The sequence below is a fragment of the Meleagris gallopavo genome, chromosome 1 (genome assembly GCF_905368555.1).
Source record: "Meleagris gallopavo chromosome 1, MGAL_WU_HG_1.1, whole genome shotgun sequence".
In the NCBI taxonomy this organism is placed as follows: domain Eukaryota; kingdom Metazoa; phylum Chordata; class Aves; order Galliformes; family Phasianidae; genus Meleagris; species Meleagris gallopavo.
The window spans coordinates 73,923,316-73,949,425 of NC_139404.1; the positions used below are offsets into that span (position 1 = coordinate 73,923,316).

The window sequence follows — 26,110 nt, forward strand, 5'->3', positions numbered from 1 at the left end:
ATTCTTGGGGCTATGCAAACATAACAGGCAAAGAGGTAACAAACTGCCTCTAACCAGTTTAGGAGGACGTGTGAAAGGTATTAATCACAAGGCCAGTACTATGAAAGAGTAGCTTACTCCATCTCAAAGGCAAGAGCACACTGGAACATTCCAGAGAGAAGTAAACTCTGAATCAAGATATTTTTCTCTCAGTTGCTAGCACTTACATAAGGATGGGGGGGGAACCCAAGTCCATCTCTTCCAGTCACACAGATGAATTGCTTGCACCTGTTCTCCCAGTGCTAGCCCATCTCTTCACCAGATGCTCAATCATTGGTTCAGACAATGACATAAGTCTTCATATAGCACTCAATCCCCAACTGCCGAGTGAGATCCTACACACAACACTTCACCTGCCCAGTTACTGTTGTACAGCTCTGAACATTGTTTTTCTTTCACTCAAAGAAAAATAGCAGTAATTTGCTTTCCCTTCTACACTGGATGCTTTGTATTAGGGCTCTAAGCTGATACTGAGTTCACAGTCTGTTTTTGCAAATAAGTATTTCTTCAATTAAAAGATTACTTAACAATTAAATTTAAGGGTTGCGGGGGGTACATAGTCCTGAACTCAAGAAAGCATGTTCAACACACCATCTACAATTCCAATATATCTCTGGCATCATCTTAGAAAGTATCACGTTCCACTTTCCATCCCATGGGGAGCTCCCATCTTGTAGCAAAGGTAACAGCAGAGGGAGAGAGTTGACACAGAGATACCTAGAAAAACTTGGCTGGATGATGAGTGGGTAGTTTAATTATGTATTTCTGCATGTTTCACTCTCTCCCATCAGGGAAATTAAGCAAGATGGAGGAAGCATTTGGGAGGACAGATGAAGAAAGAATAAATTGATCTTAAAAAAAAAAAAAAGAAAAAAAAAAGAAATGTTTGGCTACTTGGTTATCAATTGTTATCTTCTATGCAAGTGTATTAGTTAGAAAGAATGAGCGCTTGTATATTAGGACAGGCTAATAAAAAGGGCTCCATTGAAAATAATGCCTCTTAATTCATTATGTTGGCCTGTGACATCAGAGGTGGACACTAGTGCTATAGCAGTAGAGGTTGGACTTTCCCCACAAATTTTCCATTACATTTTGTTGCCATGTGACAGATGGCACCAAAGGGGCAGTCTGACAAAATGGCAGCTGATACAGACTGAACTAAAAGTATGGAATTGATTTCCTCCATCAGGGAAAAAATTGCACTCACTGACATTCATCAACACTTGCTGAATATTTACGGAGACCAAACAGTGAAGGGGAGCACAGTGAAGCAGTGGGTGCTGTGTTTCAGCAATGGCAATGAAGACACTGTGTCACCTCTGCAGGTGTGGAATTTTACAATTGTGGCTCGCAAGTTCTTGTTCATCACTGGTGAAGATGCATAGTTAGTAGCAGTAAAAATGTTGAGAAATAGCTTTCTGTGGCTGAGAATTTGTTCTATAAAATAGTGTTATTGTGCTCTTAGTATTTGTTGTAATTTCCATGGAAACAAGAGACATTAGCTCCAGAGCAACATATATAGACACTTCAAACCAGCCATAACTTTATAGTCATTGTGAAATTATTCACAACGACGTTTCCAAGCTGCAAGATGACTCTGATGGAAATAACGATAGCAAGAAATCAAATGTGGTATGCTTCAATTTTGTGCAATTAAGCCTCCTTACCATCCCTTTCGGACATAGGCATCCAGACACACAGCCATGGCTGATGCATTCCAGGTCAAAATTCTGGCAAGTTTTGGCACACTCCAACCCTTCAGCTCTTGGGTTATTTTCAGGACAGATAAATGTTACCATGGGTGATCTGCATGTCAAGCTCCTTTTGACTTGAAAAAATAAGTTTACAGAAATTTCTTTTAGAACTCAAGTATTGTTAGCATAGTATTTTTCTAAAGGCTGTTAGATAATTAAGTTAGGATATATAATAGAGCAACACCACTACAGTTAAACTAGCACATAAGAATGAATTCTAACACAGAAGCAAAATGATTGCACTACAGTAAATACCATCCTACCAATATAAACAGACTCCAAATTGCACTAAAGTTGCAAGTACACTTTATTTTGAAACATATTTAAATCTGTGTAGGCACTGTACACAAGCATCATCACAAAGATGTTCTCAGATGCATCAGCAGCATACTGCATTTAGGTTCACCTCCAAAACAAGCATAACTCCATTAACAACTGTTAATAAAAATGCACACAGTGTAAATAAAATGCTTTCAAATTCTGAAACTTCAAGTGAAACTTCAATTTCTGAGATAATTTCCTAATGAACTCTTGGTTATTCTTTCAAGCAAATGAACTATATACATGTGAGGATCTGTGGTGTTTTCTTTGTTTTTGTTGTTGTTGTTGTTTGTTTGTCTTAATGAACTATTTCCAGGAAAATTATGTCTTTGAAGCAGTAAAGCATGAATGTGGTGAGAAGTCAATATTGATGTACTCTAAAAGTCTTAACTTGAAGGAGTTACTGTTACTGGTGGTCTATGAAGACATATTTAGTAGGCTGTCATGCTGTTACCAGTCAGTCAGATTTGCAGTATTTTCCACTAGAAGCTTGGCAGTACGGATGCTTGACAGTTAATTCAAACAATCAAAGTCAATCGATAAACTCGTCTCAAACTCATCAACCAAAAAATTTCTCATAATATCCTTTGGTTGAATGCAATGGAAATGCTATATTTGTGGTTACTCCCACTGATTGTGCAGGGTTATTCCCAGGCCTCACCAAATCCCCAGTATCCCTGTCCTCTCAGAGACATTCAGTCTCAGATTGCCCTCTCCTATCACAATTCTACAGATCTCCATCTGGGTATCAATGGAAAAATCACAAAGTCCCAGACCACTGGAGTGATGTTTTTCAATGCAGTGGATTTCTCTTAAGGCAATTTTCAGACTCCAGGAAATTTAAAGTTGAAATGCCTGCTGGCTGGAAGGCACAGTCAGTGTCCAGCAGCAGGCTAGTTTTCAAGCAAAAAAAAAAAAAAAAAAGTACTGGAAATGAGAGCTTGTTTGCCAGAAGAAAGAGGTATAAAGTAGCCTAGTTACTGATGTCGTATGATCCTAGAATTGTAATTGGAAGCCTCAGATCACTAAAGAATTTCTTAACTTCTATAAGTACAAAGAAATTACAGTGACTAGATGTGATTTTGAGAGGTGGGATGCAATGAGCACTGCACCTGCCATGCAAACATTTGTATCCTATAACAAAATACACACACAACCCCCTCTCTTCCCTATGTTGTATTACCAGAAGACGAAAGATGAAAAAAAAAGAAGAAAAAACAGGAAATATTAATTAATGTATACTAACTTCTGGCAGAAGGCTTCTCATCAGCGAAAACATCTGGTAATAAGGCACCAGGAGCTCTACTTTTACTGCAGTGCATGAAACCATCTTCACAATAGCTAAGAAAAACAGAGTTTATACTTAACAAAGTGACATTTGTTGTTTTTTCTCCAGCTTACGATGCTTTTTCCAGATGGGCCTACAGGAAACCAGCAAGAGTAACAAAAATATACCTCTAATTTGGACTGATCTGCTGCTCTCCATCCAATGAGCTTACCAACATTAAAGGCCAAACTTCTTTGAGACAATCAGTGATGCATTAGCATGGTAGCCGAGCTTTACTCTTGTCCCTGTCCCACTGAATCCAAAGCATAGTTATTTTTATGCACGGGCATAAATTTGAGCATAATTATAATCAAGTTTGCTGTGGAGGTAATGGACCACAAAGTGCCTGCATTAGTGGTAGAATAGAAAAGCAGAAGACACTGTTCCCAAATCTAAGCATGTCATGAGCATATATCAATTACATCCTGCAGTGGAATTGCCAGGTCAAAGCCTGAACCACTATGTGAGCACGTGGGTGCCTTCGGGGGGGGCCCTAGATCCACACTTTCTCTCACTCCCTGTTCTCAGCAGTACTTCCAGCCATGCTACTGGAAGCACATATGTACTCAGAGCCAGAGCAGTTCCTCTCTCCCCCCTCCCTTTCTGGTGCATCTGAGTTCAAACTGGTGAAGGCTACATTCCTCAGCTCATCCTCTTTTTCTAAACTGTTGCTGAGAGGAGTGAGTTAATTCCTCCTTCTTTGATATCTCGTTCTATAACATCTGCATCTCAAATAAAGGCTCTGTCATTGCCTTTACTTTACACATCCCTACTCTCAGTGTACCACTACCCAATTTAACAACTAGAAATGCTATTTAATATTTGTATCTTCTGTAAGTAATAAGGTTTAAACATTAAAGGTACTGCAGTATACAAACGTAATTTTGAAAGCCTACGAAGTAGCCATTGTCAGTAAATAAACTCCAAACTGTCAGAAACTGCTCACAGAATAAGGCTTAATAACCTGGGGTTTTTTGTTTGTTTGTTTTAATTAAGATGCCATTTGAAATGATATGAAGAGATGCAACAGCAAAATTTGTTTAGTTGAAGGCAAAAAAATTGCTCTCTTTTAAACTGCTTTCAGAGGAGATAATCAAACTGCAGAACTAAACCACTTAGTCAAACCATCCAAAAATTTCTGAATCACAGCATGTAGCAATAAATCCTGTACTTACCACATAGTATAATGATCCGAGAAGATATCCTCTGGCTGGAAGATCTCACCATCATAGTAACAAGAGCACCGGGACTTTAGTACACACTCCTCATTCTCATCTAGGTAGTGCCCAGGTGGGCAGTAACAGCCTTCCATGCAGAATTCATCACAGTTTTCATCTGGGAAGGACAGAGATCGGCACGTCTGGTTGCACAGTGTCCCACACTGCTGGTAAATTTGGCCTTCAGGACAGGTCATTGCTGTGGAAAGATATGTACATCAGGAAGACCAGGTCTTGAACTGAGGGAAGAAATTAACAAATTATAATAACAGAAATACAAGTTAATTAGGGCAGAAGCTAATAAATCGAATAAATGAGAGAGTTTCTGAAAACCAAGGTTATTACTCTGATCCACCAGGGAGCAAAAAGAGAAAGTCCCATGACTTTCAATCAGTTTTCTCTTATCCATCAGCCAGAACAGCAAAGTTTTCTGGAACCGGTAGTACATTTCTTCAGATATTCTCAGTGCACTATATAATGTAATGATGTGGGATACCAATAACAAACATCATAAAACTACGACCTTCCACCCCTTACTCAACATCACTACATCATGCTTGATATACACATAAACAAACAATAATTAACATTAATGCATTAAACACACACACAAATATGTGCATACATGGAATTACTGACTGCACTCCTCCAACATCAAATTCCCTTGTGGTACACATTGAACATCCCCCTTTTTCTGCATCGCCCACCAAGTGGACACAGGTCCCTGAGCAAATGCAGTTCCACAGAGAGATTTGGCCTTTCCAGAAGCTGGAAAGACCCAAACCACTTTTCCCAACATGCTCTTTACATGTACTACGTGGAGCTTATCTCCCTCTACAGTATGAAGGGAGCTGGATTGGGTAGGAACATTGTGACTGATAGATCCCTGAGTGTTGACCAACCAGGTGTCTTCTCCCAAATGCTTCTCCTACTGCTTTAGTGTTCCACTATACATTGCATGCAACATAGTTTTAAACAACTCATTATATCATTCAATTTTACCTGAAGCTGGTGAATGACAGAGGATATGATAAATACACTCAATGCCATGATCTTTGGCCCAAGTATCTACAAGAGAATTTTTGTAATGAGTCCCATTATCTGACTCAATTCTTTCTGGAGTGCCGTGTCACCACAGGACTTGTTTCTTGAGATTGAGTATGCTATTTTGGGTGGTAGCATGGGATGGTGGCATGGGATACTGGATATGTTTCAAGCCACCCAGTAGTTGCCTCCACCATGGTAAGCACATAATACTTACCATCACCATGGCAAGATGATATGATCAGCCTGCCAAGCCTTCCCATATTTATACCTTTTGCCATAGCTCTTCTCTCCAGAGAGGTTTCATCCTCTTGACTTGTTTAATTGTGGCACATGAGTCACAATCAAGAATAACCTGTGCAATAGCCTCCATAGTTAAGTCCACCTCTTGATCTCTGGCCCACTTATGTTGCATCTCTTCCTTGACGGCCCGAGTCTCACGGGCACAGCAAGCTAGAAATAATTCACCCTTGTGTTGCCAGTCCAAGTCTATTTGAGCCACCTCAATTTTGGCATCATGTGATGAGGAATCTGATGTTAGAAAACCTCTACTTCATAGTTATTGATCCCCTTTTTATCCTTCTTCTGCCAGCATGACTTTCCTGGGTGCTTCGGTAAGAGCCCCTGAGATGGCCATCTTCCTCGAGATAAATCCATATAAAAGTCTGCTTCCTGACATAATCTATGGCTTCTCTCTCTCTCTCTCTCGCTGCCCTCGTCTTGCAAATTTTCACACAAAAGATTTTACCAACTTCGACCAGGACTTGCTTGAACTTGTCCATCTCTGTTCCTCAGTCAAAGGATTTCTCAACCCCTGCCTAGGACATGTCCATCAGTGTTCTTCAGCAAGCTTTGAGACAATGGTGCAAAAGAATAGTCTCTTACAGCTCACTGTAACTCAACAGGCTATCTCCTGCTTTATCTGCTCAAAAGCATGCTGCTGCTCAGGGCCCCACGAAAAATTGTTCTTCTTATGCATCACCTGATAAAGGGGGCTAACAACGAGTTTGGAACATGCATTCTCTAAAAGCCCACTACACCCAGAAAAGATTGTCTCTCTTTCTTACTAGTGGACAGAAACATGGCAGTAATTTATCCCATGCCTGGGATACGACAACATAGATCTTGCCACATTACTCCCCAGAACTTAATTTCCTGCGCAGGTCTTTTCACTTGTTTTGCTTAGTAGCAAAACTCTCTCCAAAACTTCCTCTGCTGTATTGCCCCACACAACACTATCAATAATCAATATACTGCAGGTACTCAGAAGCACCACCCTGTTCCAGTACAGTCTGAACTAATCTGTGGCAAATGGTCAGGCTATGTTTCAACCCTTTGGAGAAAAGATTCCAGGTATACTGAACATCCCTCCAGGTGAAAGCCAACTGTGGCCTACATTCTGTGGCCAAAAACATTGAGAAGAATGCATTAGCAATGTCGGTGGTGGCAAACTACTTGGCTGCTTTTGACTCCTATTCATACTGGAGCTCCAGAATGTCTGGTACAGCAGCACTCAGCACGGTGACTTCATTCAGTCCACTATAGTCTATCATCAGCCTCCATTCTCCACCGGCTTTGCGCCACTGGCTGTATGGGGCTGTAAAAAGGTGAGTGAGTTTTGCTTATCAGCATCTGACTCCCTAGTTGACAAATCAACTTATGAATGGGGAGCAAGGAATCCCTGTTAGCATAGTACTGCTCTCTGTACACCATTTTTTTGTAGCAATTGGCAACTTTTGTTCTTGCATTAGTTGCAACCCCACAACAGATGGATTTCTTATAGGCCAGGCATAACAGACAGCTGCTTAACACCTTCTGTGTCTACAGCAGCTATTCCAAAGGCTCATCAATACTGTTTGAGATCCTTAAAATAGCCCCTTCTGAGGTAATCAATACCAAGTATATATGGAGCCCCTGGACCAGTCACAATAGGATGCTTTTACCAGCCATGCTTATTTCAGCCTCCAACACAGTCAACTCTTGGGAACCTCCCCATCACCACAGAAATATTAATTGATTCTGTTCCTTCGTGACTCAAAGGCATTGGAGTGCACTGCACACCAGTGTCTACCATTGCCTCATATTTCTGTGGGTATGACGTGCCAGCCATCTAATCCACACAGTCCAATACACTTTATTACCTCTCTCACCCCTATGGCTGAGGGCAGGGCCCCTCTATTTGTTACCTGCAATTGTTCTCTTGTGAGTCACGATCAGAATCTACAGTAACTGGACCAATTGCACTGGTGGTTGAGCTGCTTTGTAATTCTCTCACCTGAGCTTGTATCACAGGAGTAATTTTTTTGTGCCACTTCTTCATACATTCCCCATGCTCACTTAAGTAACTCCACAAGGCAGCATGTAACAGATTTACTGCAGTCATTTACTTGAGCAGGAAGATATGTCTTTAATAGCTGAGACTTTTGATGATACACCTGGGGAGCAGGATTCACCACCTTTAATCAGTGATGAGCTCCTTCAGTAGACTGTTTTAATCATCCTGATCTTGAACAGGTGTTTCTGATACCACCACATGTTCATCACAATCAAGAGACAGTTCCTCCAGTATACCATCCTGCTTCTCCATTTTATCTGTTACTCTTGAGATGGTTGAAATATAAGCATGAGATGGAGGTATTTGAAGTTTCAAGATGTAATAATCAGTTCAAAGACTAGGAGTCTTTTCCATTCTTCCTCCTATCTTTCAAACATTGCTGTTAGTGTACCAGCATACTTTTCTAGTGCTTTTCTTGTGAATTTCTGACATGCTCGTAACTCCCTCAGGATCACAGTCTTGGTGTAGATTGTTAGGAACAAACATGGGGTCATATAACATTTCCACTACAGCTATTTCCCTCAAATACTGGATACCTTTTTCAATAGTAGTCCATTTTTTCATCTCAGGCTCCAGGTAGTCTTTTAAAGATTGTTTTTCCCCTATGGAAAATAACACTCATTCTCAGACAGTGTCCGAAACCAAACATCTAGTAATTCCTCTGTCAAAAGGTTAATCTTTAGCAATGCTTCCTATTTGTCAAGCTTCATTACCATCTAAAAACATGCTATTGGCTCAGGTGTCCAACACTGAAGCAACCAGGTGATGCAACCAGTCTCATTCAGGTGCTGTGCAAACTCCTTTCTTGAACCTTGGATTTCAGTCATCTTCAGAGGTCGACAAGTAGTGGTAATAGTGACCTTCTCCTCCTCCAAGGTCTCATCTCCTTGCCTTTTAGTTATTTCTGTTGCCTTTCTCAATAATAGTGGTTTTGGAAATGGTCCCACACCCAGGTCTTCCTCTACTTCCTCCTCTGCTGCTGCTTCTTTCTATTCTAGATGCAATGGCACCCATTTCCATTTCTGTCCTTCCACAGGGGCAACTGACACTGATACTGGTGCCCCCTGTGATTGATCAGGTTGCACAGTTCCAATGCTCGTTCTCTGTAGTTTTGACTCTGAAACTTCCCCTTTTGACTTCAATCTCAGCTCAGAAATTCTCTCTCTGAAATTATATAGAGCCCAGTAAGCACAAGCCAAGCCCCAAATAAGTTCTACCTCCTCAGATCTACCTAAGCCACAACATCCTTGACTTAAAATACTTGCATAGGCTCTTGGGATGACACAGGTGTTCAAGAGTGAAATCCCATGACACCAGAGGTCCCCTTTCCCCTAAAATTTTTCTTAAGCCCCTCCATATTCCCTGCCACTCCATATTCTCCAGGTATGGGGAAGGCTTCCTCCAGACAAAGTAAATGAAGAATATGTTCGGGGAGGCTGAGAATCGATTTAGCATTCCAAAAAACACATGGAACTGAGAGAAAAACCTGGAAACCTGAATAAACATTGTCTTGTTTGTAAAATTAGCTACTTCCTCTGGGATATAACTGTCAATACTCCTATCATACAACATAGCATACAGGTACCAGGTAGGTGTTTCCATCAATGCTCCTGTTGGTTTTACACACACATACACACACCTAAAGCAGAAAGTGGCAAACTTCATAAGAAACCAGTACATTCTAAGAATTAAAGTTCTGAACATAATAGTATTTAATCCTTTAAAAAGCACTTCTAAAATAAAGAACAGTTTCATAGTCGGCATGATGCCAAAAGAAAAAACTCAGTACAGCATCCAGAGTCTGGCAGACCTACAATCTAATCTAAGAAGGTCAAAGCTAGCTACAGAACTCTGAAATTCTTTGTATGGCATTCTAAGAAAATCACTCTTCTGCTAACATTAAAAATTCAATTTGTATTTCCCAGCCAATGCCCCACATGTCTAAAGATAACTGTACAGGGGGATAGCAGGCCCACTAGCCCAAAAAAGAGAGGGAGAAAGGGAAAGAGAACAAAAAGGGAAAGAAAAAAAAAAAACACAAATAGCAGCAATGATCTGAGGAGGAAAGTTAATTTACTAATTATAATATAAACATAATATAGCAGAAATACAAGTTAATTGGGATTGAAACTAGTAAATCAAGTAAATTAGAGTTTCTGAAAATGAAAATTATTACTCTGTTCCAACAGAGCAAAAACACAAAGTCTCACAACTTTGCAGTCAGTTTTATCTTTCCCACAGACTGGAAAATGGAAACGGAACACCAAAGTTTTCTGGAACCTGTAGTACATTTCTTCTCTTCTCAGTGCACTACATGATGTGACGATGTGGAATATTGATAACAAAAAATCATAAGACCATGACACTGAATTACAGCAGCTTTCCTTAAGCCTAGTGCATTGTTTTACGTAAATGAGCAAAACCTTTCAAAGTGCAGTTGGGAATAAATTTTTGGGCTTGATTGCAAAGCCTGCAGTGTAATTCAACAACAAAATTTCATCCATAATGAAAAACAGTTTCTGTTCAATTTCTGCTACCAAGTTCACATTCACACTTTCTTTTCAGTACAGTCAAGGACAACTTAGTCAAAAAAATTAGAATGTATGTCTGTGCCTTTGTACTGCTACAACAGTCTAAATCCTCACAACCCAGCTGCTGTCAGAATTATTCATGGAAATAGGTCTGAATAACGATCCACTTAGCGATTGTGGAGCCAAACCTTGTATTCTAACAGTTTTTTATTATGAATTTAATTATTTGAAGACCTAGTTTTGTCCTTCAAAACTGTATTAGATTCTTTGTAGAAGACTAACTCAGTTTTGAGAAGTGCCTCTGTGTAAAACAGCATAAGCATTAGGTGGCAGCTATGACAATACATTTCAGAAGAGGAGAGTAAGTAAGTTATTACTACAATGGGATTTTCACAGATACTGCTCCTGCTGAGTCCTTACAAATCCCTCTCACAGAATCCATGCAAAGACAACCAGCAACTAATGTGCCTCTGCTACGTGAGGGAAGACAGTTTGATCAACAGGACCTTAAAATCTGAAGACATAGGGATCTTTTGCCACCAAACACACACATACATACATGCATGAAACATACACATGCATCAGAGACACAGACCTTGAAGTTATGGCCTAAATATTCCTTCCACACATCACAAAGACATTGGCTCTATTGCTTATTCACAGAAGACTGTAAAGGCAGGAGCCAGCTCTCTTGGTAAACTAGTACTGTCCAGCCATTTCCCAAGAAACTGAATCACAGTTCACCAGCACAAGAACAGAACTGGTGTTCTGTGCAGCAGTCCTTTAACACAAATTACAAATGTATGTACAATCTGCACATTCACATCTTGAGCCATTAGCAGGGGGGCTGTTCTCCTTCATAAGACAGGAGATGCCTGCGGCATCAGAATTGTTTAATGGGGACTGCTGATGGATCTGTAATCAGGGAAAACATCATTTGATGATAACATAAAGCACTATGCAATGCACAGAGAAAAGGAAGCACTGCTGCACTATTAAAGATTTGTGAAACTCCACTTGTTCAATTGCAGAAAGGATAATGGTGCATTATTGCTGCTCCTTCTTTCAGCCTCCAAATCTGCACATTTTTAAAATATTTTTTATTACATTGCAGTTCCACTAGCTGAACATTTCCCTAAATTAGATAAAATATTATGAAATAATGCAATACATAAATCCATTTCATTCTCACTTGCAATAAAGGCTATCCAGCCTGCAGAAGCTGTAGCCAGTAACCCTACAGATACAGCTCCTACCAAGTGGAACACCAGTGACCTCTTTCTTTCTCTCCCCCATAGCTTTTACGTACTCAGTTTATGAATGTTTTTCCCACTCTCCCTTCAGGAAGAAGTAATGGAATAGAACTTGAAGAACGACAAGCCTACATGTTTTTCACAAAAATTCTCATCTGCCCCCATTTCTTAAAAGAAAGATCACTATGGAAAATGGAAAAATAATAATAATAATAATAATAATTTCACAAATACTTATGGGAAAAAGTGTTTCCATGCCCAAGAAAATTTCATTGCAATGGATTTTTGTCTACAATACTGTCCAAAGAGAAAAGCAAGAAATAAAAAAAATGCATTCTTTCTGTTCCAGTTTGTTAGTAGTTTCCTAATTAATCTTGCACTGAACTCATCATAGAACCATAGAATGTCTTGTGCATGGAAGGATATTAAAGACTATCTAATTCCAATACATTCAGTCTAATTCCAATTCATTCAACACCTCTAAGGATGAAGCATTCACAACTTCTCTGAATGACCTGTACCAGTGCCTCGCTATCCAAGTAAATAATTTCCTCCTAGCATTTAACTTAAGCCTCCCCTCTTTTGGTTTAAAACCATTCCCTCTTGTCCTGTCATTATCAGATTGTGTAAAAACTAGTTTCTCTCCTGCTTATGTGCAGTCTTTAATTACTGCAATCTTCTCTTCTCCAATCTAAATGAGACCAGCTCCTTCCATCTTTCTTCAAAGCAAAAGTGCATCCAGCATCTTCATGCCCCACCTCTGAGCCCACTTCAGCATCTCCACAACTTTCTTGTGCTCCAGGCCTGGGTGCAGTACTCTAGACAAGGCCTCACAATGGCAGAGGGAGATGATCACCTGCCTCATCTGCTGACCATCTTTCCATTGCGGTTGCCAAAGCCCAGTATGTGGTTGAATTTCTGGGCTGCAAGAACTCAACACTGGCTCACGTCAAGCTTTTCATCCACCAGAACTTTCAAATACATCTCCACAAGGCTGCTCTGAAGGAGTTCTTCTCCCAGTCCATACACATCTCTAACATCGCTCTGACCCAAGTGCAACACCATGCACTTGACCTTGTTGAATCTCATTAAGTTCACATGGACCCACTTCTCAAGCTTCTCCATGTCTCTCTGTATGGCATCCCTTTCTTCTGTGTGCACCACTCAGATTAGTCATAAAACTTGCTGAGGGTTCACTCCATTCCACTGTCTAGGTCATTGGTAAAGACACTGAAGAGCACCAGTCTCAAGACAAACCCCTGGGGGACACCACTCATCACTGGTCTCCATACGGACATATTGCTGTTCATCACACACTCCAGCTGCGACATTTCAAACAATTCCTTATCCACTGAATAATCCACCTTTCAAATCATTATCATTCCAATTTAGAGATAAGAATGTAGTACAGCACCATGCCAAAGGCCCTCAGAAGTCCAAGTAAACTACAATAGTTGCCCTTCCTTTATTCACTGAAACAATCACTCTATCACAGAAGGCCACCAGGTCAGTCAAGCATGATCTGCCCACAGTGAAGCCATGCTGGCTGTCACAGCTCACTTCCTCATCTTGCATGTGTCTTGACATAGTTTCCAAGAACTTCCAATGACCTTCCTTAGTACAGAGATAAGGCTCACTGGCCTGTAATTCCCCAGGCTTTCCATTTTTAAGTATGAGAGAGTGATGTTTTCCTTTCTCCAGTCATTGAAGACTTCACCTTACAACCAAGGCTTTCTAATCTTTTTTGATCTGTGTGAAAATATCCTGTTGTTCCATTTCCCCAACTCTGAATTGTTTTATACTCTGCCAGCATCTTGTCTTATAGGTTGTTTGCCTTTGAACCAGGATTGCCACTTATGAAAGGGTGGAATGCTGCAAGTCATCTTTAATACTCAGTTCTTTCTGATTCTCATGGAAGAGAAACTTCTAACAGAGTGTCATAGTCAAAGCTCTTTTTTGTTGTGTAAAGTGATGACATTCACAGACTCAGGCTGTCATCCTGAACCAGCTTCCAAATCATACTAGAACTTAGAAGGGTGGTTAGCAAAATGACATTTACCAAGAAACTGCTGGTGAATGGTGTGCATGAAAATAAGATCTCAGACCTCTGCACTGGCAGCGTGATAATCAATCTCCTAGGCAATTCTTCAAACACTGAGACAAGTTCCAGAATGTCTGTTCTTAAAATATTCAAAATGTGCATAGACAAGGCCTCAGAAAATCTCCTGTAAGCTTGCCTTGTTGTAAGCAGAAGGCTGTAGACATCCCATCTAATTAAGAATACCTTCAATTGTTACAATTGTGTTCTATTTACCATTCAATATTGCTAAGAAATTCTACTGAGAAAACAAAAACAATAACTTTTAGGAGTATTTCACTTACGGCAAAAATCAGGTGCTCTCCACTGGACCACAACATTCTTCCTAGCACATGCTGTTGCATAATTAGTAATAGAGGAGCACAAGCAATCCTTGCCACTGAAGCAAGAGCAAACATCAAAATGGCAGTTCTTCACATAGGGAGTAGGACTGACTTCATGGTGACAGGGTTCAAAAACAGAAGATATCAAAATTGAGCAGGATTCCTCCGCGTATTTGGCTAAGAAGAAAAGAGAAAAATGATGTGAAAGCATGAAATCAGTGGCCTTCAAGGAAAAAAAAAAAATAGGAGAGCCACAGTAATTGTGTTGTTGGGTTTTTTGTTTTTTTTTTTTTTTTTTTGCTTTTTTTTTGTTTTTTCGTTTTTTTTTTTTTTGCTTTCATAGGAAAAAAGCAACAACAAAAAAAACAGAAGAATAATATCAGATCAAGTAGGCATAGATAGCTCATAGATCACGAGTTCCACTAAAAGAATAATGTTCCATTAATAAAACAAAACAAGGAAAAGCAATACTCTCATACTCTGTTACCACTATCTGTAGCACTGTAGTTCCTTTTGCAGGGTCCCTGCCTTATACTGATTTTTATATTTGCAGAATTAAACCCACTACACTATACTACACTCTTGAATCAACAGTGCTTGCTCTGGTCTATGACAATGAAGTTCTCAGTGTTCTTGCTCATCCCAGAAATCAGAGGCTGCTGTAATATATGGCATGAAAAAAATGTCTGAGTGTACACCCACTGTCCAAACAGAACAATTAGGCACTACGTAGGGAAAGAGGGAGCCTGTTAGTTCAGATTGGGTAAGAGCCAGAAGTCAAGAGATCAGGGAAAGCATATGACTTGTAAGGGCAGAGGGGTGAAGAGAATAAGTGTTCTGTCCACCTACAGATAACAACAGCATCGCTATCAGTTGTATGATTAGTTTTAGTGACATACACTTGTGCAGCAGATGTAATGGTCTAACACTGTCATCCAAATTAAATGGCAGCATGACCTCACATTACTGATTTTTGTTTTCTATTTTCAGAAAACAGTACATTACCCAAAAGAAACCTGCATCAATCAGTATTTGGGGTTCCCCTCCTCTTTTTTTTTTTCCTCCTCTTCCATTTAAGATGGAACAACAGCATACATTAATATTGGAGGGAATTCAATACCTAAACGAGGATTGAGATTGCAGGGGTCATTGTCTTGTCTTAACAAGTCTTGACAGTCTGCATTAAGCTTCCAAGAGTTTCCAAAATCTTCCAGAAGAACTTCCACCAAGCCAGAAGGAGTAAGAAAATCATCCCCTTGGTTACCATTGTAATTTCCACACAGGCCGCACATCCTTTCGGTATATGTTAGAGATACCTAAGGAACACAAATGTTAGCCCAGTCATCCTCCAGAATAGGTAATCACTGTAGGGCAAGATTTTCTAAGGAATTAATCATGTGCAATTAACTAAGGAAACTCTAGAATATATCACACAGCACTATAAACATACAACCATTGTACTACATTTTTTAACTGCTCACAAAAGTGTTATTAATAGCTGCAGGACAACTTTTGAATACAAAACAAATTAAGATAGTAACTGAAGGTGACTGCAGAACCCTAGCTACAAGAGGGCTCAAGCCAGGCTTGTAGTTAAGATTCTCCACACAAACAGAGCATGAGGATGCAGGTCTGACAAGCCAGCCCATCTGGCTTAACACCTAGGGATCAGTACACCAGAAAGAAACACCACAGGCAGAGTGCAGCTCTGAAGGAGAAAATAGATCCTCAAAGACAAAGTCTGTAGTCCTCAAGACTCTACCACTCCAAAGAAAAACAGACTCATGTAAGAGCTAGTGGATGATGGACAGCTTGGCCAGGGAAAGGAATCATGAAATTAGTTTGTCATTTACCTTCTTGGCAGAAGCAAAGACAAGCAGAGATCACTCTAGCTATGTAACCTGACCTCCTGCATAACTCAGCCCAGATCCTGTTTCATTTGTTCGAGCTGCACTATGTCTTGGCATGGTGTTTCACAAGTTAAACATTCCAGCAATTCCAAAAGCCACTGTAAGAGTGAGGTGTGTGTTGGCTGGTCAGCTATCAGGAGAACATACCACAGTAAACAGCCTTCTTCCCCTCCCTCACAGGCTCTTCTGCATTCTAACTTATTCTGCAACTAACAACAGACCAAAAATATACACACATTTGTATATAAAGCATGTTACGTGAAGCTTTCTGTTCTTTCTGCTTGATAGCTTCCCTTACAGTTCACTTATTTTAAACCTGGATTGAGCATTTCCATACTATTGCTGTCTGCAGCACAGGCAAATCCTTGTGGTTAATCAAGACTGACCTTAAACATTCCTTGTAGTAGAAGGAGCATGCAACATATATTGTGTGAGTTAACTGATCTTTCCTGGAAATAATTATGGATATATATATCCATAGTTATATGTCATATATCCATAGTAATATGTTATAACTAGCAAAATAATTCCAGGAATAACTATGTCCCTGGAGTCACCTTCTTCCATTATTATAAAGTCATATGAATCTATTGCTATAAGGCAAGACAGTTAAATTCAATGAAAACAAACAGTTTGAAGGGCATCTGCTGAACAAAACACGAGTATTCCTTGTTAATAATGGCTGCCATGGCAAAAAAGGGAAAGAAAAAAAATTTTGCCGTGGGATAAAAATATTTTCTGGAATACAAAAGGACCTGTATATTGCTCAAGGAGCATAAAGGAGAATGGTATTTCTAGCATGCAATGAAAAGCAATTTCTCATGGCACAAAGCAAGCCACTGTATATGTTTGGGTGGATTGAGAGAGGTGGAGGGAAGGCAGAAATAAACGAGACAGAATGAAAGAGTACCTTCACCAGCAGTTCACCACGGCCGTCCCAGTCAATCTGCAAATCTTCCCCATAGGTAAGGCGAACTGAAGTCTTCACCACACGCTGGATCCGAAGGGCACCTCAAGGCAACCACAAAGTATCAGTCAAGACCAGATGCAGCACTCAATCCATGGTTCTGAGGTTCTCTGAACCTGACAACAGGGTGGCTGCCAGAGAGAAGGAGCACCAGCTAGCCCCCTTTCTAATTCCCAAGTTTTGTGCCTGCTAATCAGTTCACATGCATCCTTAATACCTGCTCAGGAGCCCTAGAGAAAGATGTATGCACATTCTGAAAAAAAATAGGTATTAATTATGACATTTTGCTAGATAACTTGTGGGATTTCAAGCTTCCGGGTTAAAAAAATAACTTTTAAATATAAACCAATGGCAGTTTTCAACATCACATCTCCCAAATCGAAACCATCTTAACCCTCCTAATTTTAGAACTGCTGACCCAAGATGTGTCAGCTTCACAGAAAGAAGCTGGAACTTTCAATACACAGAAATAGAGGCTGCAAGTGAGAATTTGATGTGGAAAACACTTTCTGATTGAACTATGCCTAAGACAACTAATAAAGGGGATCCCTTCAATAGCTCGCCAGTTACCCCCTTGCACACACACACCTTGTAGGAAAGGTGTTTGTATGTCTTGTCCATTCAGTGAAATTCCTCCTCCATGTTTCATTTTTATGAGGCTGTTGTCCATATCTTGGATTCGGACAGAAGCAGAGCGAGTGCACACTGCATCAGGATCATCTGCACACTACAGAGAAGAAAAAATTTGCTTTGAACCTCAAGATTTTGCTTTATTCATGACTTCACCTTGGGCCCACAAAAGGAATATCAGCCTGTAATTCAGGAGGCATTAAGCATCTTGACAGTTTTCTTGAAGGACACTGCCTCCTATAGACATCAGGCTGTCCTGCAGCCTTTCCTTCATTATGCTGCTAACTGCATATGGGAGAGCTCTCTGCAGCTCCTGTCCTGGCAAATACACTGCAGTAACGTCTATTCCTAGAATGCCAGGCCCAGAGTTGCTGTAGGGGCAGGAATGGGAGGCACTGCCCCATAGAACACATCATGCCACAAGACATTCCTGCAGCTCACACTACCTAGACTGTCAGAGTATTTCTTCCACTAGTGGTAGGTTATACAGGTGAAGAACAAGGCCCCAGCTTTCCTCCCTGGTTTCAAAAGGAGTTTCAGTGAAACCCATTTTGGGAGTTTCTAAACACAGATGACTTAGAGCTACATTATCAGAGCTCTCTAATGCAAGGATACAGACACATATGCATTCATCCATCACGCCCCAATTCCATTGTAGCCCCACTGCTGCTCATGCCTCCCATACCTCTATCCTCTTCTCCTTCATGGTGGCCCAATACTCCCTTTACTTGCATAAGTTCTCTGACTCACCCACACCCCTCCCTGTCCACAGATCCTCTGGTCTGTCCCTTCTGCCAGTTCAGGACTTTCTACAGTCTGCAGGCTAGTTTACCTCATCCCACACATCTTACAGGCAGACCTCATCTCTCTGTGACAGGCTGCACAGGTCTCCTTCCCTCCCTATCCTTGTCAGGCTGCCCTTCCTGCCTCACTCCAGTCATCTCCACTCACTGATCTTCAGCTGTCTTGGTTTTCTCTCCCGCATCCAGGGAGACACTTAAAAAAAGTCAGAAGATGACAGTAGATCACTGAGCAACAGGAATGACTCAGTAGCATGACCAGAAGCTATTATGACCACATAACTACTCAGTCAATCCACCCTACTCAGTGTCTGTGGAAACTTGTTTTCCATAGGCACTAGTGAGCAGCAGCCTCCAGAGTGCTCAGGAAAGGGCACAGCCTCTTCTACTTGTACTTGCTTAGTTGGCAGAGGAAGAGGAAGCTGATCCTCCAAATTACATTGTTAATTTGTGTCTCCTGGTAGGCTATTGGAAATGGTACTGAGAAAAGGCAAAGTCTTTATTAATCAAGGAGAAAGACTTCATCTGTTATTTGAACTATTTCATAGGAAAATTACTTCTGTTGTCCTGTGCATATGCAATTCCTATCATACTCCCACAGCCCTTCCTGCTCACTCAAGAGTGTGCACACAGGCATGAGCCAAAGTTGTTGTTACCTGGACAGTCTCGATGATAACAGAAAATGAGTTTTTCACACAGTCTTTGGCAAATAAGTACTGGCAAATCCCACTGAAGGTGAAGTGCTTGTTGTCGAAGCTTTTGAAATGAGATTGGCCAGTGATGGAGCACTCCCCTAGAAAATTGCATAGAGCAGTTAATGACCCTAGTGGTGGCTGTAAGCCAAATCCTGCCCACTTTGTCACACAAGGGGAACAGTAGCTGGATGACTGCACAGAGCCCACATCCCCTGAAGGCCAGAGAGTATGGATAAGATACTTATCTCACTGTTTATTCCTGTAAGTCATTAGTAGTAGCAACAATAGCACCAACAAAAGCAGGGAAATATGGCATTAGTCACACTCAGGAACTGAAATCCTGTTCATGGAAAATCCTGTATAATGCTTCAAAGGGTAGCTTATAATAATATCAGAGGACAGCTTAGCTCTCGGTTCTGAAGTGAATTTGATTCTTCTTTAGCGTGTCATTGTGGCCCTGGGAAATCAGCACAGTTTCTCAAGGTTTCTGCCAGCTAGATCATATACAGATTACACTAGTTTAAGTAAACTAGTTTATTGAACTATAGACTTTAATTGAAATTTCTCTTAAAGTATTTTTGTTTGAACCCAACATGATGCTGATGGCATTCACTTTTATGTAGCACCCAAATTTCCTTCTGTATAAGTGACAGTGCTAGTGCCTAATGTGGCTACACCCCATTGTGGAAACTGGGATTCCCCAGCATCACTAGTGTGCACTGGACCACATAGCCCCTTAAACTGATACAGGGCCTTGCAATACCTTGAACCAGAACACTTGAAAAACATTTTTACTTAGTCCAGTGTGATACATCTGCATCCCAAAACTGGGCCAGCAATACATATTTACAATATCTATAAGTACTAACTGAGTAATACAGAAAATTGATGTTCCCGCATTCCCACTACAAAAAGAAGCTACCTAAACAAAAAGCTACCTAACAAAACTGGGATGTAGTATCTTGATATGCCACAGTCTCTGCTTGCAAAGAGCTTGCAAACAAATTATTTCATATGAGTATTACACAGAGATATTCCTATTGCAAGCAAGGTGGGAAGAAGTTCAGGTACTGGGCTTGTACTGCCTATTTGCTGACAGGAACAGCAGTGTTCCTCTGGATGTCATCCTCAGGATGACACAGATCCTTTTTTTTTTTTTTTCCACCAAACAGGAATATTTATTCCTACACATACAGTACAACATCTGCTTAGACTTGCAAGCAAAACTGAAATACAACCCCATCTGGATTGCATGGAAACAAGCAGGTAAGAGCAAAGACAAAGTCATCCTTCACATGGAAAAAAAAGAAAGTAGAATGTAAGTGGAAAGGATGTGGATAACATTTACTCACTTGCTAAAATCTAAGAACATACCTGGACATTCCCCATTACTGCAGATCCAGATGCCATGCCGACAAATGCTACAAAACAGAGTTACCAGTTATGCAGTAATTTGCAAATAAAATTTTTTTCCCCACAAATAATTGAAACACATACTCTCATTTTATGGAAATTAGACCAGTCTTCAGCATCCTTTCCATCTGCCATGATCTTGTTTCCTAGTATAATATATCCATTCCCCTGATCTCTTCTACAATCATTTGACAGCAACAGCTGGTAATATGGACTGGAATATTTACAAAACTTAAGTAGCTTAACTTTTTCCAACTCCCATAGTTACACATATAATAGAGTTTTCATATTCTACTGATGCAGAATGAGTTTTAAAACCAATTCTCAAGATATGTCTACTGATATGACTGAATCATGGAGGGAAAAATACTTTGACCTCTGGAAATTTTATCTACAACACTCAGTTCAGAGTGAAACTCTAAAGCTAGGTCAAAGGTGGCTCAGGACCCCTTTGAATTTAGAAATCTCTAGGATGAGATCCCATAGACCTTCAGGACAGCTGCCCTAGTGCTGTACCATCTCAGAAGATAATTTTTTTCCACATGTGCTAAGGGGAATTCCATTTAGACAATTTGTCAAAATTACCTTTGCCATTTGCTTGTGTCTTCCCTTCCATTCTCCTTTATGTATTGAATGTTTCACCATTAGCCTTTAGCAAATCCAGTTCTCCTCCCCAGACACTCTCTAGTTCATCATTCTGCCTCTTGCAATAGGGCCCAGCACCAGCTATGCTGCTACTCCAGGTGTAACCTCTTGAGTTCAACACTGAGGGCAAGAAGCCCTGTCTTTCACCAGCTGGCTTGATTTCTGCAAACCAAGACCTTTATCACTTTGCACACTGTTTACTTAAGCTTCCTTCACTTAGTTGCCCTGTTTGTGCAAGTTGCAAGAACATCTGTCTGTTTTAATGTCTTTGGGTGGTTAATTTAGTGCAACCCTCCCAGAGCAGCTACTAGTAACCAGCAACAGGCACTCAGACTCTGAGATTTCTGTCATTCTTGGATCTCTGAGACAACAAGCCTATGAGCCCAGAATCTAAAATAAAATAAAAATAAAAATAAAAATAAAATAAAAAGTGGGTTTAAGTAGATGCCAATTTTTTTATTCCTTTAATTATTCCAGCCCTTGAAAAGCAGTTGTGGGAAGTCAATTTACTTAGGATGGTGAACACAGATCCAATAGGACAACAGCTTTATCAATTCTGAATAACAGGAAACGTTTTCTAACAATATAATCTATTAGGCAGCATTAACCTCTCAAGAATACTATAGATGTATGGAATACTATATTGGCCAACCTCAAAGCTGCAGACAGCTGCAAGAAAAAAAGATGGAATGCTAATGTTATTATTATGGTTCATATTCTGTGACACATGGTGCTGATAATGGAAAGCTGCATATAGACAGTCTTTCTTCTCAATATGGTGGCCTTAACTGAGTCCTTCTTTAGTTTAACTGTAAATATCTGAGCACACTGTTGTCTGAACTCCATTCAGAAACAAGTTCACACTTACACATATCAGATCAGGAATACATTACTCATTTTCCTTTCTTTCTTCAGGCAGCCAGCCTTCCCCTTCAGACTTGTATTCACACAAGTGAAAGAAAAATTGTGAGCTGTGCAGCTGGGAAAATCCAGCTTTGCTAGAGGTTTCAAAAGACGTGCCTGAGCTAGCACCTCTTTGAAAGAAAATAAGTTTAGAGGTTAAATAAATGTAGGAAGTCAAAACAAAGACACCACCACTGACACCAATTAGACACGGGAGCCCGCCAGTCTGTCTTATCCACAGGAAACAGATAGTTCTCTACTATTTGGAGTATGACCCTCACATTGTTATACGAGCACACACATCCCTCAAAAAGCAGGGCTGATTTTGTATTTGTGAACAGCTCACTTCTTAGAAGGGAGTAGCATTTCCAATAAGAGACAAGGCTCTATGCCAATGAAAATAAATACTTTGAAAAAAAATCAGCATCACATATAGAGAGACCCTGATCATCTAAAACAGTCACCAAAAATGTATCCAGTACTCTGGAGCAATAGTAACCATATCAGAGCAACACTGAATTTACCATGAATTACAGTCCTGAAAGATGGTGAAGCCGGGAGGATAATGTCTTCCAGAGTGGATGCAAGAACAGTCAGAGCTTTCAACACAATGTTCACCATCAAGGAGCTTCCCCTCTGGATGCATCAGGTAACAGCACATACACACAACACACACAGGGACACAAACATAAACAGGATTAGATTTTCTAGTTCTTCATATATTTTGGCAAGACTTCAAAACATTATCATCTGTAATTAGACATGAATAGCAATTAAAAAGAATGTGGCTTGCCAAAAAGCCTCATGGGGGCAGATCTCTGCTTTCCTTACAGTGTTGCCTCTACCACAGATATGCAGAATGGTACATTTCTGGTGCTCCCAAAGAAGCTCTGTTCAGCCAATTCATGAGTTCAAAACAAATACTGCAACACATAGGAGTCAAAAATGGGGAGCATGATCAAGTATGACCTGAGCTAATCTAGGAATTTATTTGAAAAAAAAAAAAGTTCTGGATTATATACATACATAGATTAAGTTCTAAGGATAAGCGTGTGAGCTAACAGACCTGTCTAAGAGAGTCCAGACAGGTTTTGTATTTGTTGTGAAAGGACAGAAGAAGAAAAAAACAAAGTAGAGAACAAAGGAACAAAGTTGAACAACAAAAACATCTATCAGAAGGAGTAAGCAATAGAAGAACCCTTTGCAGACAGTGTACTTTTAGCTGTCTTGGAATACAGGGAAGGTACTGTTCCACAAGACAGGGTCTGAAATAAACATACATTATGATCTAGAGATGCAGTTTCTCTTCTCAACTGCTGCAGAAACAAGGAAGTGAGAGGGCTAACTTCCCAACTTGAATTCAGTTTCTAAAATTCTCCACATTACACAACTGTAATTACATATTCTATACATCTTACAAAGATAATTGGAGTCGCTGGGCAGTTAGAAAGACTTGTCTGGGATTGCAACATAAGCTAGCAGTAGGAGAAAGGACAAGTTTCTTTCTCTCAGATCCCCATGTTGATAGGTAGCTGATATTCCTCTATTTTAAGAACAGCAGCTGTTTAAAAAAAAAAATCTGATTGCTAGAAATTCCTTTCCCTCTTCTATGAGAGAATCATTGCAAATGCCTCTAGAGACTTTGACCCTTTTCTCTGAAGTCACCAATGACAGTGACACACATGTACTTCAATTCCTACTTCCTGTCATATAGTTTCTTCTAGTAATTTACTTATTTCTCATGCAGTACTCTTTTCTGTTGAGCTTCTGTCTCTCTGCTCTTCAGTTTCTATCCATTTACACCTTTTATGTGCCGGACTGATCAGAGCAGCTACAGAAGGGAGAATAGCCAGAGACCTTCACAGCTGGTAGACTCAATTCCTTCAGTTTCTCCCAACACTTCCAGGGAATATAATATTATTATATAGGTATATAGTATTATACCTAGCTCCTATGCAACAAAATACAATCCTCTGCCTATTTCCTGTCAACTTCCCCATGCACCTCTTCAGGTCCTGCCATGGAGTGACAGCTTTAAATCTACAATGCACAAGAGATAAGCAGCTAAATGAGAGCTCTGAATAGTAGCTTTTTAGAATGCATTAATTTCTCCTCCGACAAGGTTTACTCATCATCACTGCCTTGTTTTGGAAATCAAATTACACACTCTGTAAACTTCAGTCATATTTTATATCTTAGCACAGGACAGTAAATACATCTGCACATTCATATAGACTCCACATTTGAGGTTTGAAATGAAGAGGTAGCATTGACAATGAAGAAGATAGTAAAGGGAGCCAGGATTCTCCTCCTGCAGTTATGTTAAGTACAGTAAACAGAGAAGGAAAACTGGAAAAAACAAACAAACAAAAAAAAAACCACACAAACACAAAAGCAATCATTGAGATGACACCTTTAAGTTAATCAAAGCTCCTCCACAAAGAATTTAGTAGTAAGTAAAATCATTTATCTAGAACCCTGACAACTTTTAGAAATGCAAAGCAAGTTCTGTATGTGATGTTTTTTAATGAAACATATTCAGTATGTTCTGTTCTTTTTCCTTCCTCTAATTTCCAGAGAAAAACAGTCCAGAAGAAATCTAGACATTGCAGTAGTATGCAGTTGATCACCAAGAATGAAAGGCAATCTTAAGATGATTAGATAGCACTGATGTTCACATGACATTATAGTTGAGTCTTAAAAAATGGCTCTTCTATGGAATATTCAGGCAGTATTGGAATTGAACTCTAGGGCTTGGTCCCAGAAAAGAGAAGTGTTTCTGATTTCGGTAATACTTAATAGAAGAGACAGCTTTCTTTCTTCTAACAAAGTATGTAGTAGCATTGCCAAAAATTTCCCTGTAAACAACCCAGTAAATAAATTACCAGGGCAGCTGCAGCCATCAACACATTGCCCATGACACACTTCATTGATATTCAGGCTCTGGCAGGTTTTAGCACAAGGAGATATACATGCCTTATACTCCATGCCAACTGGACATCTTGGCTCTGAAATAATGAAAGAAAAGTTAGAAGTGCAAATTCCTCAACAGTTCTTAAATAAGTTTTCTTAATTACCAAAGGCTAAAACAAAAAGGACAGACTAGAGTTAGCCCTTTCCCAAAAAATCCTCCACTGATGGAGATGGAAGAATAATGAAGGAACAGCCTTGTCTTCTATGGCACCAGGGCTCAGGCACCCTCTTATTAAGGTGTTGTTATTAAGAAATTAAGCGTGCCCAGCACCACTGTCCTTCTGTGAATGTTGTGCCTCCAATACATAAAATTATCACCACCATCTAAGACAGTGTAATAGCACAGATGAAGAGTCATATAAAATAAAGCTCTTGCTGTGGCAGCAGACATGGGTAGTATTTCTGACTTGGAAAAAAGTTTTGTGAAGTCATGGATAAGAAATGAGCTCTGGGAACAGATATTCTCTCATGGCTTTAGCAAGGTTTATATAAAGCCTTAGCTTAAGCAGGTACTCTGGCTTGCATCCTGAGCAAAGAGATTAGTTAGATCCTCTTTATATCTCAATGGTAAGGTAATAAATTACTTCAAGAATTAAGTTGTGGTGTACAATCCCTTTCAAAAGCAATATCTTCCAGTCATAACCATCATCTGAAGGCAGTGTTTTCCAGTTGTTTACTAGAGAAGAAATTTGACTTGTGGGGCTGTCAGTACAAATCATGCTAAATAACTACAAATGCACTGAAAAAACTGGTCTTTCTAGGTAACATAAGAAGCGTGAAAAAAAATATCATTGAATACATATAGAATGATTTTTAATATTACTCATTTGTGCATATAAATATTAACTGGGTGTAGTGGAAATGCTAAGTCATGGCTTGAACTAGTGATTGAAAACCTGATAGGAAAGCAGGGCCAGTCCAGGAGAGCTCAG

At 40.0% G+C, this 26,110-nt stretch overlaps 1 protein-coding gene across 1 annotated transcript in view; it reads right to left on the reverse strand.

The window, feature by feature from the left end:
* The window catches only part of VWF (von Willebrand factor), a 131,616-nt gene that overhangs the window by 90,280 nt on the left and 15,226 nt on the right, over window positions 1-26,110 (reverse strand). Inside the window, exons 8-18 of the mRNA XM_010716971.3 lie at window positions 25,091-25,213; window positions 22,730-22,841; window positions 20,619-20,665; window positions 19,206-19,342; window positions 17,708-17,846; window positions 17,063-17,163; window positions 15,363-15,558; window positions 14,204-14,419; window positions 4,617-4,857; window positions 3,361-3,455; window positions 1,707-1,867 (exon numbers count right to left, since the gene is read on the reverse strand). Of these exons, the coding sequence (XP_010715273.2) occupies window positions 1,707-1,867; window positions 3,361-3,455; window positions 4,617-4,857; window positions 14,204-14,419; window positions 15,363-15,558; window positions 17,063-17,163; window positions 17,708-17,846; window positions 19,206-19,342; window positions 20,619-20,665; window positions 22,730-22,841; window positions 25,091-25,213 (1,568 nt within the window). The remainder of the gene's footprint in view (window positions 1-1,706; window positions 1,868-3,360; window positions 3,456-4,616; window positions 4,858-14,203; window positions 14,420-15,362; window positions 15,559-17,062; window positions 17,164-17,707; window positions 17,847-19,205; window positions 19,343-20,618; window positions 20,666-22,729; window positions 22,842-25,090; window positions 25,214-26,110) is intronic.